This window comes from Herpailurus yagouaroundi, unplaced genomic scaffold, assembly GCF_014898765.1.
Source record: "Herpailurus yagouaroundi ecotype Mexico unplaced genomic scaffold, PumYag 141, whole genome shotgun sequence".
NCBI lineage: Eukaryota > Metazoa > Chordata > Mammalia > Carnivora > Felidae > Herpailurus > Herpailurus yagouaroundi.
This window is the reverse complement of record NW_024412396.1, coordinates 28,470,771-28,486,202: the sequence shown is the minus strand read 5'-3', so window position 1 is coordinate 28,486,202 and position 15,432 is coordinate 28,470,771. Positions and strand designations below refer to the sequence as shown.

General features: G+C 43.3%; 1 protein-coding gene across 8 annotated transcripts in view; it reads right to left on the bottom strand.

The window, feature by feature from the left end:
• Positions 1–3,127: 3,127 nt before the first annotated feature.
• The window catches only part of FRMD6 (FERM domain containing 6), a 241,852-nt gene continuing 229,547 nt past the window's right edge, over positions 3,128–15,432 (bottom strand). For all 8 annotated transcript variants that reach the window (XM_040477130.1, XM_040477131.1, XM_040477128.1 and 5 more), the window contains 4 exons: positions 13,263–13,598; positions 12,000–12,131; positions 8,069–8,160; positions 3,128–6,146 (listed from right to left, as the gene is read on the bottom strand). In XM_040477130.1, coding sequence (XP_040333064.1) covers positions 5,862–6,146; positions 8,069–8,160; positions 12,000–12,131; positions 13,263–13,598 — 845 coding nt within the window. In that variant the 3' untranslated portion in view covers positions 3,128–5,861. The remainder of the gene's footprint in view (positions 6,147–8,068; positions 8,161–11,999; positions 12,132–13,262; positions 13,599–15,432) is intronic.

Here is a 15,432-nt window from a genome sequence, read left to right as displayed (position 1 = left end):
CGCCATAATAACAGTAATAAAGTGAGGAGACCTTCACAGACTAGGGTTCACACCAGATGGGTAAACACCCATCGTAAGTAATGAGTTGGTTAATTATAGCTGTGCCCTGTTTATAGACCTTCGATTAATCTCTTGAGTGTACATAACTCCATCACCCACAATGTCTCATAGCATTTGAGGAGGACTTTCCAGAGGTCAGGCTCCTCCATTAATTCAAAATGAATGTGTTAAGAATCAAAGAGCTAGGTGGAATTTAGCTTACTTCTTTCCATTATTCTCAGTAGCGATCAACTCATACAAAGCATCAGAGGAATGACAAGGCAAATGAAAGTGGCAGGGAGGAGATTTGGAAGTATTTTACTGTACTCACATAACCTCCACTCTCATACTTAGCAAAATAGTTATGTGTAAGTAACGCCCAGCTCTCTAGAATGTGGGTGTATTCAGACTTCCTGGGATGATGAGTTCAGTGCCTTGCCTGAACGTTGGTCCACTCTCTGACCTCTTTATCAGTAAAAACATTATCATTCTCACAAAATGCAATATGCTGGGACACTCTGGAGACCCAATGCACCTCAAGTGTGGATCATGCTAGTTCAGAGCAAGTAGTCTGCTTGGTCTGTATTGCTCGGGCTCACTGTAGACGAGTGGGTGCACATTAGCTAGCCTCCCTTGCTGAACTTTTCCTAGTACCGTATGCCCACCCAGACCAAACAAATGACAAGCTCTGGTCTGGGCCCTAGGCATCGCTGTTTTAAATTCTCCAGGTCAGTCTTCTGTGCAGCCCAGCTTGAAAACCTATAGACTAGAGTAGTTGTGGCCATTGTGCCAATTTTTAACATTGGAAGCATCCGTGCAGAGTAGATTGTAATTCATTCTATAAAGCAGTAGTGAGCTTTCTGGTCTTCCCAGGGACGTTGCCAAGTATGGAAACTTGCCTATTTCTCCAGTATTTAGCTTAGAACGTAATGTGTGTGTGTGGGTGAGAGGGAGACGTGAGATGGGGGGGGGGGGGGGGAGAGAGAGAGAGAGAGAGAGAGAGGTGTGAGGGAGGCATAGCTACATAAGTTTCGAATCTTTCTTCTCCCTGCTGCCACATCCTTGTTCAGATCGTCATCTCTCCAGTCCTGCTCCCCTGTCCCTATCTTCTACTGGCACTGATCCCATTATTTCTCTCACATAATGTCTCTCAAACATGTCTCTTTCCGTTTATAACCCCCTTCAATGGCTCCCTGTCCAGAAAACAAAACAAAACAAAACAAAACAAACAACTCAGTGTCCTCCTCTGGGCACCCAGAGCCTTTCACGACTAGTCTGGAGAGAGTCATTATTCAAGCCTAAAGGCCCCTGAATGAGCACTGTCATCCATGGCTTCTAACCTTTGCGTGGACAGTTTGTACCTCACCCCCATCTACCAGAAGGCCCCCTTCAAGGCTCTTCTATGTTCTTCCCACCTCCCACTCCCTATTACCACCCCCCAGGTCTCCACTGCTTCTGTACCAGAGTACTACCCAAATAATGCTTCTATAGGTCTGGCATAGGGGTGCTTTAAAAAGGTGGGCAGGGGTGCTTGGGTGGTCAGTCGGTTACGCATCTGACCTCGGCTCTGGTGGATGGTTGAGTTGAAGCCTCACATCAGAGCTCTGGGCTGACTGCATGGGGCCTGCTTGGAATTCTTTCTCTCTCTCTCTGCCTCTCCCCTGCTCATGCACTGTCTCAAAATAATTTTTTTTTCTTTTTAGAAGTGTGCAGGGACGCCTGGGTGGCTTAGTCGGTGAAGCATCGGACTTCAGCTCAGGTCTTGTGGTTCATGAGTTCAAGCACCACGTCGGGCTCTGCGTGGACAGCTCAGAGGCTGGAGCCTGCTTCGGATTCCGTGTCTCTCTCTCTCTCTCTCTGCCCTCCCCTGCTTGTACTCTCTCAAAAATAAATGAAGCATTAAAAACAATTTTAAAAACAGTGTGCAAATAAATGTCATTTATCACATTATCCAAATTGTAAGTCTGTCTTCCCTATCAGATTCTGAGCTTTCTCTGAGTGTAATGGATAACGTGGTATGTGTAGTAGAAAAAGCAAAGCTTTTGGACATGGATTTGGGCTTAAAACTCTGCTGTTTACAAACTGTAGGATCTTGGGGAAGTTTAACCATTTCCTCAGCTGTAACATGAGTTGACTACTTGAAGGGCTGTGAAGGTTAGACTTGACGTGTGTAATGGCAGATACAGAGCAGGTGACCAGAAATGTTCTTTTCCTTGGCTCCAATTTACTCACAATTTACCAGATACGCTGCAAAATTCATGAGTTTACCCCTCAGCAGAAAGCTTTTGTTTTGGACTGTAGGCTTCCGAATGGCCACATGGCTCAATTCTACACAAGTTAAAGGCTGGTTAGAAGATCGGAAAACACCCACCCTCCTTTCTCCCACCTTAGTGATCAGGGGCATGTTATAACTATTACGTTATTAATCCCCCAAATAGTCCTTGGAATTATTAATCTCACGAGAGCCAAGAAAACTGGAGTAACGAGAAGATAATGGACGTTCTTTCACAAGGACAGCCAGGCTTTTCGGTGCTTTCGACGCCTGTCTACTGACCGCCAGCTCCGGCCTCTCCCCCTGATGCCGCTTTGCTCTCACGCCCAGCCTTGCGATAGGCATGCTTTTAAATGTAACCACTTACTTTTTTAAAATTAAAACACGCCAATGATGATTATTTTGAGGGAAAAGTTAAAGTAGTCATTTTAATTTAAAAAAATAAAATATTGTATCTTATCGAGTGCTTTTAGCCCCACAGCTCAGGCCTGCACAGCGGCTGGCTGCCACTGCCTCTCTGAGCTTCGGTTCCTTCGTCTCTAGGTCGAGAATGAGAACAGACCCCGCCGTATGCAAACACGAGGATGAAGGAGTTAATATGCGAACTCCTCACACACGCAGAGCAGGAGCAGGGGCAGCTCAGTCCCCACCAGCTTCGCCACGGGGGGCTCCGGGCTCAGAATCCTACCACCGCAGACCCTTACATGTTCCTCAACATGGCCTATTATAAGAAAGAAGAACATAAAGAAAACATTCACTCTTTAATGCTTCTTGCTTAATTGAGAACTCTTAAAAAAAAAAACAAAAACCCGGCACTTTAAAGACAAATAAAAAGTAACTTTATTGACTGCTAATCTTACCATGAAATGCCTATAAGAAATCATTACAAAATAATGCAGTTTTCTTTTACACACTTTTGGTATCTTCCTGATATGATGATCCTTTCACAGAAAGGATTATTTACAGTTTATGTAGATATAAAGCTCATTGTTGCAAATACAAATGTCGCTGTATCGAGGCAGTATATACCAACTGGTATACCAACTAGCGATGATATTAACAAATGCAGAATAAATAACAGCTTCATACGTTTCTTTTCCTTTTTTATTTTTTAAAACAATTTCCAAATACAAAACGTAGATAACCAAAATGGATTTTCATATACATATATATAATTCTGCCACAAATAGAGGATCAAAAAGCAAAAATGCTCCTTAGCATGTTTCATTTTTGAAAACCCACAAGACTATGCATAAACCCAATTAGAAAGAGGGTGTGCAAAACCACCAATAATGCTGGCAGAACCCTGAAGACCTGATTCTGGCTGAAGCACAGAGAAACTAAAGCGCTACATACTGAATTAAATATGCTTTTGCCTCGATGTTGCAAGAAACGCTAAGAGCTAGGGAAACGCACCACATTATGATCTGGGCCCTTGAGAGTTAAACTTCCTAGGATTTGTCCCTTAAGCATCTATAAGAAATGGTGGACTATTTAACGACATACTCATAAGTGAAGCTGTCATTAGATGATCCTTCTACCCTTTCATACAGAAGACTGAGACACTTGTACATTCTGGTATCTGAAAACTTTGGTTCTTTTAAAACTTTTGATAAAAACAAAATAATCGCATGACTACAAAACTCTATAGAACTTCTGTTCCTTTTTCCAAGTGTCGGGTTGAACTGATTCGATTGGGATTGCAGTGTCCACACTGGCCTGCCCCATCCGCACGCAGGCGTCCGAGCACAGCACAGGTGAGGCTTGTCCACACTCCCCTTATGTTCATAATACTGACTCCCGCCCCTGGGGAACACTGCATGTTCTGCTGTACCCTAAATCGATTTCTTTGTTACCTGAAAACTTAATTTTGTATAAAAATATGACTGTTTCTCTAGAAAATAATATATAGTTTTTTTTTTTTTAAGAAAACCTGGCAGATAGAAAAAATGGTGTATCAAAATATGGTAAACAAATGTCGTTAAATACGAAATCATTACAAACATCTCATAGAAAGACATTGTGCTAAAGTTCTCTCCTGAAGTGTGAACAACATTGTTTCTGTACACCTAAAGGTTGATCAATTCACTCTCCTGACGAGGTTTCATTATATATCCTAATAGCAGTGGCAGTAACTATTAAAACTGGTCCTTTCTCAAACACTGACATTTTCTGTATACCTTAACTTCAAAATTAAGAAAAAGACACCCTCTGGAGCAGTGGTTTTAAACCCTGTAGCATATTAGCTCCATCTGGAGAGCTTTAAAGGAAAAGGCAATTCCACCTGGACCTCACTGCAACAGACTGATTTTATTGGTCTGAAGTGGGATCCAGACAGTGTTATTGTTTTTAAAGCTCCCCAAATAATTCTAGTGTGCAACCAGGGTTGAGAATCATGGCAAAAGACACACGGGAAAACAGTTGTTCTTAACTCTGCATATATTAACTGATTGTCTGTAGGTATCATTCATTCAGTGACACCTCCTCCACATTAAACAAGAATGACTATGTACACAAAACAGTCATGGAAGCCAAAATGAAGCGTTAGTAAGCTGTAAACACATATAAACACGTACAATCTCAGGTATTTATATATGTATAACATATATGTATAGTTAGGGTGTTTTGCTTAAGCAGAAACAAGCATTACTACAATTTGTTGTTGATTTAAAAACAAAACAAAACAAAACACCAAGCACAAACATTTTCTAAGACGTTTCCATAGCTTTAACAGAAACTGGTTTTACAAACTCTACAAAACGCATGAAGATGTGAACACAACTGATGAGTTACTCGGACGAGAAACTAGCTGGGTCCCAGAGCTTTCGCGAAGAGCAGGAGGAGGACAGGGCACTGCCCAGGCATGAAGGAGTCACAAGGCATCACAGCACACATAGCCTTCTGGTTATTGCTTCATTCATGTCTTCTTGGCCCCGGGCTGCATTTCTGTTATGTACATATCTTTGGCTTGCTAGAACTACAAGATTTTGACCACTTCATTAGTGTTCACTTTGGGACAGCCCCAGCGAGGCGGCAATGGCTATGTATCAGGCAATGGTTTCTCCCTTAACAGGAGAGACTCTCCTTTCTCTCCTCCCTCAAACCACGTGCATGAGGGAGTCACACACACACACACACACACACACACACACACACACATTTACAAGCAAACAAATCAATCTAATAACCTCTTTCACATGATAAAAAATGTGATGTCGTATGATCAAACTGAAAAACAAAACGAGGGACAAACACACCACAATTCAATATTCTGAAGGCTTGGTAACCAGTAAAGCACGTTTCCTTCCAAAGGGTCATGAACTTCTGGGCACTTGTCTTGCTGTACCTTCTCTGCAGTTCTTTTCTCTCTGTGTAATACTTAAAGTGCAATTGTCCCAAGGCTTTTATTTCCATTGCAAATATCATAAAGAAAGAGCTATGTGGTGGGGTGAAGAAAATATGGCACGATACTTAAAGAGAGAACCCGTGGCTTCTCCGGCCTCCAGCAGACAGCAGGCTGCCTGTGTGGCTAGCTACACGCAGACGTACTTTATACAACAAACTCTGGAACTTCGTCATGAGTGAGATCCAGAGAAAAGTACTTGCTGGTTCTTTTGACTGGAAAAGCATCTTGGATGTTGACACACTGCTGAGCCAAGCAGCTGTTGCAGTAGAGGCCTTCCTCATCCAGTTCGTGGCCACACCCGAAAGTGTAGCTCTGAGCAGTGTCTTGACATAGACCTGCAATGCGCAGGAAGTCTTTCTGGTAAAGCCTGATGTCATCAAGGCTCAAGCTGTGTCGATCGGTGGAGGTCTTTGGTTTTCGACATATGGTCTGCAAAATAAAGTAAGGTTAAAACCACGTCAAGAGGATGACTAAAGTGACAGGTCAGCGCTATTTTGCCCTTGTAAAGAGCGACACTGCAAAATCATAGAAGGTTATGGAATCCTTATGTGTTACCAAGTGATTTCCGGTCTGAGGTCCTGCGGGGAAAACAGCACCACTACCAACAGTCAGAGTGGCTGACATTCACTGAGCTCTGATTATGTGCAAGGCTCTCACCTAAACACGATATTATGTATTTACTTGTTTACTCTTCCCATCTGCCCTATGAGCCCAGTGCTATTATTCTCCCCATTTTACAGATGAATAATCCAAGGCAAAGGAAGTAAACGCAACAGAAGCCTGTCTCTAGCATCTCGGAAGTCAAGAAAATGTCTTAAAAGGAGGCTAGATACGTACAGATATAGTTTCTTTTCTTTTTTCTTTCTACTAGAATATGACAATCAACATATTCTATACAGTAATACTTTCATGCTGAGCTCTATTATTATTTTCATAAGAAATGCGGAAATGAGCCAATTACTCAAGGAATACAATTTGAAGAACGGTTTTTTGGGGTTTTTTTTTTTGGTTTTTTTAAAGCTAGAGTTCTTGGATAGAAAAATAATACAAAGTACGGAAAGGTTGAGAGGCAAGAGGCAGCTCCCAAACACTGTAGGAGGTGCTGTGCCAAATACTCCACACAGCGGGCAACAGACTTACAGAACTCATTATCCCCAGAAGTGGTACTGGCTGAAAACATAAATAGGTTAAAAAATGGCTCAGATAATTACATGAACGAAAGATGCTTAATGGGTTATTTATGGAAACAGGGCACTGTACCTCTCAGCTTTCGCTGCTGAACACCACAAAAGCCAACCTCGTTAGAATAAGAGATCACTTTTTGCTAAAGGCAAAAGCACCAGGAAGAGAGAACAGGGTCTGAACCCAAAACCAGTTTATTTGGAAGTATCACATCCGAGCACTCCCTGAAGAAGGTCCCCTGGACCCACACGGCTTCCCAGGTGCCAACGGGCTTTCCCACACAGAATTCACTAGGTCACCCTCACGAATCCACACAGCAGGCACGCAAACGCGCTTCCCATTTTGCAGGCGTGGAATCTGATCCTCAGCTGTGCACCACAAGCACTTACGTACAGGAAGATCTAACACCGGGTGACAGAACCGGGTGCAAACCCGGGCAGTGGACCCTGGGATTTGTAATCATCATGCTACACATACTGCTTTAGAAATTATTCACTGGAGTATTCAAAAAAATATGTCATAAAACATCATGTGCACATAGAAATGAAAAAGAAAACAGGGAAGAGAGAAGCACACACAGAAAGCAAAAAAGACACAAAACCCAAAAAAGACAGAGATGGACCAAGAAAGAGAGTCATAAAGGAGAGAGAAAGAGAATACACAGGAAATAGAGGTGAGTATATCAGCTGTGGAATAGATCCAGACGCTACAACCATGAATTTCAGAGTATTTTATCTTCTGATATTTTAATAGTCTAGCAAGTGATCACAGGTTATCAAACAGTCTCACTCAGCATACTTTGAAAACGCAATCTGAACGGAATAATCAGCGTGGAAACGTTTCTGCCATAACACGCCTGACAAGAAAATTATTCTCTCAGTTGTTGAGGTTCACACACACAACCTGAAGTCTGAAGTTACACACTTCCCACCTCTATAAAGTGGGAAACAAAATATATAATTTATCCAAATGAAAATCAACTCAGAGATGAATGGAACTAGCAAACACAATGGTTATCAACTGAGGATAAAGCTAGAATGTACCTAAGAAGAATCACTGCCTTATGGTTCTTAATTTTTGCTCATTTATATAAATATAAATGTTAAGTTCCAATTTAACATTTTCTGTAACTTCAGTGCACAACTTAAACATTTTGATTCCTTCTGTACCTGTGGAAGAGAGTCCGTACTCTGGCCACGAAGCTTCACAACTGTTTCTGAGGAGCTAGAGGTGGAAGAACCAATTTCTTTCACAATCAACCCTGAAGTAAAACACAGAAAAACAACAACAATGAAGACTTCCTTATTCGTACTTTTTGCCACCTATCTGACACATGCTACCACCAAGACTGAAAGGTCAAGTATTAACCGTTCCTGAAAAATCTCACTGTGACTCATCCGTGGTAGACAACCAGCCTAGGACACATCCCATCTCCTGTCTCACAGTAAATAGGGGGGAGAGGGATAAATGTGGGATCAGCGTACAGGAAGGAGTTTAGAGTCTGCCTTTTCTAAGGTGAACTACAACTTCTAATTAAGCTATTTATGATGAAATTAGTAACAAAAACAAAGACCGTAGATGTAAAGCAGTCTCCCTCCTAAAGCTAAACTGTGACATGGCCGTCTAGGTTTGGGTCCCTTTAGATGGACGGTTAAAGTGTAGTGTGGGGCTTGACCTCCAGAGTCACACGGATCTGAGCCGGAAGCAGGCCCAGAAAAGTAACTAACTGTGTATGCTGGCCAGTGACTTAGCCCCCCTATGTTTCGGTCTCATCTTATAAAGTGGGCCTGACAGCAGTGTCTATCCAACAGAGTTTAATGACGACTGACGAGTAAATGCATGGAAAGGGCGAGGTACAGGGCCTGCACACGGGACACACCCAGCTCAGAGCTCCTCGGGCTGACAGGGGCCCTGTGGCACTTGCCTCCTACAACAAATCCTGCTGGGGAGAGGCCACGAGTGGGAGGCCACCCTAAGCATTCAGTTCTAGATCTCTGAGAGTGACAGGGCCCTAAATCACCCTAGTGCCCAGGAGGCACCTCCTAATATTTTGGAAACAGAAATCCAGGGCTGAAACTTCCCTCTGTGGCTCTAGCATGTTGAGTGAAGCACCAGGAAAAAATGTTTCGTAAGATAAAACTGCTAACAAGAATTGGATATGGAAGTGGAGATCACTGACATTTTTCTTGCAAATAGATGAAGCAGGTCAGTCAAACCCCAGATTCTTAAGGCCAAATGGCTTCTCAGATAAAGCGCATTCTCACCTTATAAAAAAGGGACCTGGAGTGCAATGTGATTTTTATTTAGCTACTTGCTGATAACCTCAGAAATGGCCTTTTGTGTTTTATCCCTTAACTCTTTAGAAATGACGTCTAACGATTCAGTGACGAGTCTATACCTTGTATATATTAAGTGTTTCATATTTTGTTCAATTGAAACATGGAAGGAGGACATTCTTGGTTTACATGTAGACAGTTTAAAAGCCTTCAGGTGGGTACTTATGTTTTGGGGGTTGGTACAGACTGCTTTAGTAGGGGGTCTTTCTTGAGAATATCTTTATCTTTTAAAAAGCTTTAAACTTTTAACAAATCCTCAGAGGATGACGTGGACTGGTGTCCTTGGTTGGCACTTGGCATGGGTCCTTCTGGACTTCCTGGTATATGTGTCCTTGGCCACCATGTCTGTAAATTATGTGCTCCCAAACCCAAACTCCGCATTAGACAAGTCAGCAGCAAGTCTGGTGCTGAGAACACTAACTTGACTTGTACCAAACTTCCATCCCTATTCAATCTCAGCTCCATGCTTGAGAAATAATGTTTAAATGCTCAAATTGTAGGGGCACCTGGGTGGCTCAGTCAGTTAAGCATCCAATTTCAGCTCAGTTCATGATCTCATGGTTTGAGTTCGAGCCCCGCATTGGGCTCTGTGCTGACAGCCCAAAGCCTGGAGCCTGCTTCGGATTCTGTGTCTCCCTCTCTCTCTGCCCCTCCCCTGCTCGCGCTGTCTGTCTCTCTCTCTCTCTCTCTCAAAAATAAATAAATGTTAACAAAAAAAGTAAATGCTCAAATTGTAGAGAATTTGGAAGAGAAGGATGATGCGAGGAAGAAAATAAGCTCGTCACAACCCCATCATCCAGAGAAAGGCTATTAATATTTTTATGTATTTTTTCATATACATATATACATTTTTGTAATTTGAGATCATCCTGATTATACAATTTGTGCTGTTTTTCTTACCTATCTTTCTTATATTATTAAATATTCTTTAAAAGTGTCATTAGTTAATGGCTGTACGATATTTCACTATATGGACAGCATATAACTGCTCATTGTTAACCATTCAGGTTCTTTTTCAATAAATAACATTTCAAAAAGCATTTTTTTTTTTTTGTATAGAAACCTCTTTAAACAGCCACCCTATTTATTTAAATTTTATTTCTATTTAAAATTACAAAATCTTATCATAAAAATTAAACATAGAAATATATAAATAAAAAGCCAAAGTCTGTTTCCCTCGTCTCCCCTCCTCCCGTGGACACTTTGGTGTATATGGTTTGGACAGTTTTCTTTCCACAAAAATACACATGCACATATCGAGTGAGAGCATGATATCCATGTACATATAATGTGCATAAAATTGTAAATTTATATTTAATACATGTGTTAAAATGTATTTGTGAGGGAAGACATCTATGTGAGAAAGTAAATGGGCAAAGAAACGGGGGTAAAGTTTGGTTTGAGAACTCTAAGCCTGAAGCATGACCAGAGCAAGCAGCCTGACGAATCTGCGTTTGCTTAGGCAGAGCGGTTCTCTGTAACCACTGGCAGGTCTATTCCCCGCAGAGCATCTGGAGGCCATGCTTCTGCTAGGTGAGCAGAGGAAATTCTCCAATAAAAGGAGCCTTGTGCTCTTACAGATTCAATGCCAGGATGAGGGGACCATGTGTACTGTGGTCTTGTTTCTCTCTCATTCCCAGCACCTGTTGCATGGGTGAGGGTCACTTATCAGGGACCGTGGGTCTTGACACAGCAATGGCAGGTCACCCCAGTTGTAAACAGGGTCTTTCACTCAAAGCTCAAAGCGGCTGACTAGTAAGTACCTGGGCCATTTCGACTTCACTCCTAAGGTATGTTTTTTAGACAGAACGGAGACCAATTCATAAAATGTGGCGAGAGCAGTTAGGAGTGACTGAGGTTTAAAAACAAAACCTGGGGCGCCTGGGTGGCTCAGTCGGTTAAGCGTCTGACTTTGGCTCAGGTCATGATCTCGTGGTTCGGGAGTTCGAGCCCTGCGTCGGGCTCTGTGCTGACAGCTCGGAGCCTGGAGCTTGCTTTGGATTCTGTGTCTCCTTCTCTCTCCGGCCCTTCCCCTCTAGAGCTCTGTTTCTCTCTCTCTCTCAAAAATAAATAAACATTAAAAAAAATTGAAAACAAAACCCATACTGTGGTTTTTGGCAGTAATATTGAAGGGTAATATCTTTTATTTGATAGAAATAGATTATTATATATCGTATTATATAATCCCATAATAGGTTTACAGTGAATGCAAGTGTCCTAGTAGAGTTAATCAAATACAGAATATAATAGGAATGCCTTTTTACACCAACATTTTTTGACACTTTTTCCTCCATACTCCCATATCCACTCTGATCTAGTTGGGGAAAAGCAATACAAACCAAACTCGGAGACCTGACTTCCGTTTCTAGCCACATAAGCGTCTGTCCCCCTCATCTATGGGTTTTCTCATCTGTAAAAAGGAGGTCTCCGAGGTCCCTTCTAGATGTATTCTAGGATTCTCTGATTATCATTTGTAATAGCAAAACAAAACAACAGCAACAAAGAGAAAACTGTGTTTTACCACTTTGTGCTGAGCACAGGGGAGAGGATGCTAATTCCCCATCCTAGATGCTTCTCCCCTTCTGTTCTCTTTCTTCCTCACAAGGTACTCGACCCTGCAGTCTATGGCACTGACTTGGAAAGGTTCTGATTCCAGCCCTGTTTCTGATCGAGAGCCCCACCCTGACCCTTCTGTTTTCTGAGGCACCTGCTCCTCAGTCCAAGACCATCCGCTAGCTCAGGAGAACTTCCCACAAGAGCTCACCAGAGTGTCCATTCAGCTTCCGTGACATGAGCATGTCCTCGGTGATGTAGATGCACATGTCTGGGCTGACTTCCAGAGACTCTTCATTCATCTGTTCGAGGTCCCTGGGGTCATCAACCAACATCTCTATTTCTGACACAGAAGAAGAAAAAGACGTTTAGTGACACGAAGGGAAATGGATGCCAGCATTCGTAGCCACACTTTGCGGGAGGCTCTGTAATTATTCAGATTTTAAAATACATTTGCTAATGAGAATCTACAATAGGAAACTCTAGGACAGTTCTCAACCAGATGTATTTGCCCTCTTTTTCACAGGGTTGCTGTGTTACCTACATGTCTTCTAATGCCACGATTGAACTGTGTTATTCTTTCCTCTGTGAGAAAGAAGGAAAGAGCTATACCACCTTGCTGAGATGACAAAGGGCAACTGAGACTGATGGGCCACATGCCTAAGCCAGAGCAGACTGCTGTCACCTGCACAAGGAGTAGTTCACGAAGCTCCCCATTTCCAGACCTGCCTGCCTGCAGGGCATTCAGCTGACTTCACTAGAGATCCACATGAATTCTACGGTCAGCAAGCAAATGGGCTGCCGTTTTCCTTAATGAAGTCGCTACCCTTTCCCCAAACCCGAATGCTATAGCACTTGAGGCATAAAAATAATAAAAAAGATGCCCACATACGTTAAGTTTGGCTGAGACAGTCTGGTTTGTCTCTCCTTAACAGAGTTAAGCATCCAGGTGCTTTCTTTTACATTCCCAGAGTTCTGGCTGCATAGGAGGAATTGAAGAAATACTAAATAACCAATGGCCCGGGCTCAAGTCTTGTTGTTGTTGTTTTTTTTTTTTTTCCTCTGCAAAGTTTAAGACATTTCTGTTGCTATCACTGCGTCTCTGCTGTTGTCCTCACCGGTGCCTATTTAATCTGGGAACCAGAAATGCAGACGCGAGTGCTGCGGCACCGACCTCTCCTCTACTTGGGCTAAACCGCCAGGACTCAGCCTCCACTGGCGTCCAACCCTGTGGCGGCAAAGGATGGTGACCAGAGGGATGCTTTGTTCACCGACACGAGCAACTCCCCCAAATCACGGGGGAAGGTGCAGGACACCTGTCCATTACTACCCCCTGGCTGTGCCCTACACAGCAGTTCTCCAGAAGGGATGCTTGGGGAAAAAAAACCAGAAACAAGACGAGGCAAGAGGAAGAAGGGGGCGAGCGGCAGCGGCTCAGCGCTGCCAGCTTGGAAAGCCGCGGCGAGCGGCTTACCGTCGTCCTGCGAGTCCTCTTCCGGCCGGTCCTTGCCGCTGCTCTCCACCCCGGAGGTGTGGGAGCTGCCGTGGCTGGTCGTGGAGCTGCAGGTCTTCAGCTTGCGGTGGATGGCGCTGCCAGAGTAGCTGTCCTCCGGCCCTGCGTCTCGGGGCTTGGTGTCCGCCTCAATGCCCGACGTGTGCGAGCTGCCGTGGCTGGCGGTGGAGTGGCGGGACAGGCGCTTGTGCTTGGCGCTACCCGCGCTGCTGCCGCTGGCCCGGGACCGCTTCTCCAGCTGGTCCACGTCCAGGTCCAGGCTGTCGCTGATGTAGGACTCCCGGTACTGCTTCTTCTCTGCGCGGTGAGGAGCACATTCACGCAGGACGGCGGGCGGGGGGGAGGGCAGGGGAGGGGGAGACACGCCTGGTTAGCCTACAGGGCACATCAGGCTAAGAACGCATGCAAGTTCACACCCAGGATCTAGTTAAGCAGGATCACACCCAGGATCTAGGCGCCGTGAGGGTTCTGACCCGGGTGGGTGGGAGGGGGTCAATTTAGGAAGATGAGCAAAAAACCAGTACAACGGATTTGAGCGAGTACTGAGACTACTCAAAGGATTTTGACCCTTTAAAACTCGGAAAAGTGCCATTTGAAGTAGAGTCGCCAGACCACCTCTTGTCTGCAAGTTGTTATTGGTCCACAGCGATGTAAGCTCAGTAAGTGAGAATAAATACTTAGAGATTTTCAGAGCAACCTGACAGTGCCGTGACAGCCACTAAGGTGATTTTGTATTTTATAAAAGTATCAGTCCACGGTGGATGAGGAATGTTAAAAATCTGGTCCTTCCCCACAAATAGTTTCAGAAGCACTGCTATGGAAGACTGTTTGATAAATATAATTACACTAATTGCCAATGATTTCATTTATTCAATTTGGCCCATTCAGTAGCTCAGTTCTGACTGCTGAATATAATTTAAAATAAAACTATTCTTCTCTAAATTTCCTTCAAAGAGTTCTAACATTTAGTTTTTCATTAGTGAAAACTGCTTTTCTCCATTTGGGGTGTGAACTAGTGAGGTTTTACCATCTACTTAGAAAACACAGTCATCACTACTGGTTTGATGATTTATACCTATGTGGCCTCTGACTGACAAAACTCTTCTTTGATTTAACATGTCAGTGCCATTCTTTAACACCAAGACGCAATGTTAGAAAGTCCCTTTTATCAAATGCTAAAGCAACGATCACATTAAGGCACAAAGTTACAACTGAGTTGCAGGTATACAATACTTTTGTGTCTCAGGTCAGAACTGTAAAACAGAGAAATACTTTAGATTCTTTGTATTCTTAATACTGATGACAAATAACACATTAGAACAATGTTAAAGATGGAGAATGCATTTGAGGAATGTTAAATTGATATTATTTCAGAAATTGCTAACTTGTAGACTAATTGGGTTCTCAGAGGCCTGCTGATGAATTTAATTGTCTTGTTTCTTGGGTAAGTGAAATCACTTGCACTCCTGGTGTCTGAAGTATAATCTACACAGCTTCCTCAGGGAGGGAAGAAGCATTAGCAGAAAGAGAAGATGCGCTCTCCAGGATGCAAAATGCAAAAATGCTTGCAGAAGGCGATGTGTACGTTTTTGGGCTCCAGCCATTCATGTCAATTCTAGGGAATCAGGCTGCATCACAACAGCGAGAATGCACAGCCACACAGAAAGCAGACTGGGGCAGGACACCAGAGCCCAAAACACACATCTGAGACAGATGTGCATCATCTGAAATCCATGTTTTAGGGCTAGACTGGGTTATAAACATTCCTGTTTTCTGAAGACAACAGGGGTTGAGATGAAGACGGAGAGATAAAAGGGTTTGCAAAATTCTCATACAATTTCTATTCACTGTGGTTTCAAAATACTAGCCACGTGGCACTTGGAAAGGTGGAAAGTGAAAAAACAGTTTTCTAAAAAGTTCTTTAGGGTGCCAGAGTTCTAAGACAAGTGGGAATTGTGGCTCTAATAACTTAAAAGCTTTCTGCCTCTTTACAAATAGCCCTTTTACTCCCAACCCTTCCCAGCAGGTTGGGAGTCTATTACGGTTACTCTAGTAACAGAAGGCAAGCACTCGCCCAACTGTGGTCTACCTCACAGGAGCCTAGCGTAAATCTGCTTCGTGTCAGCGTGTC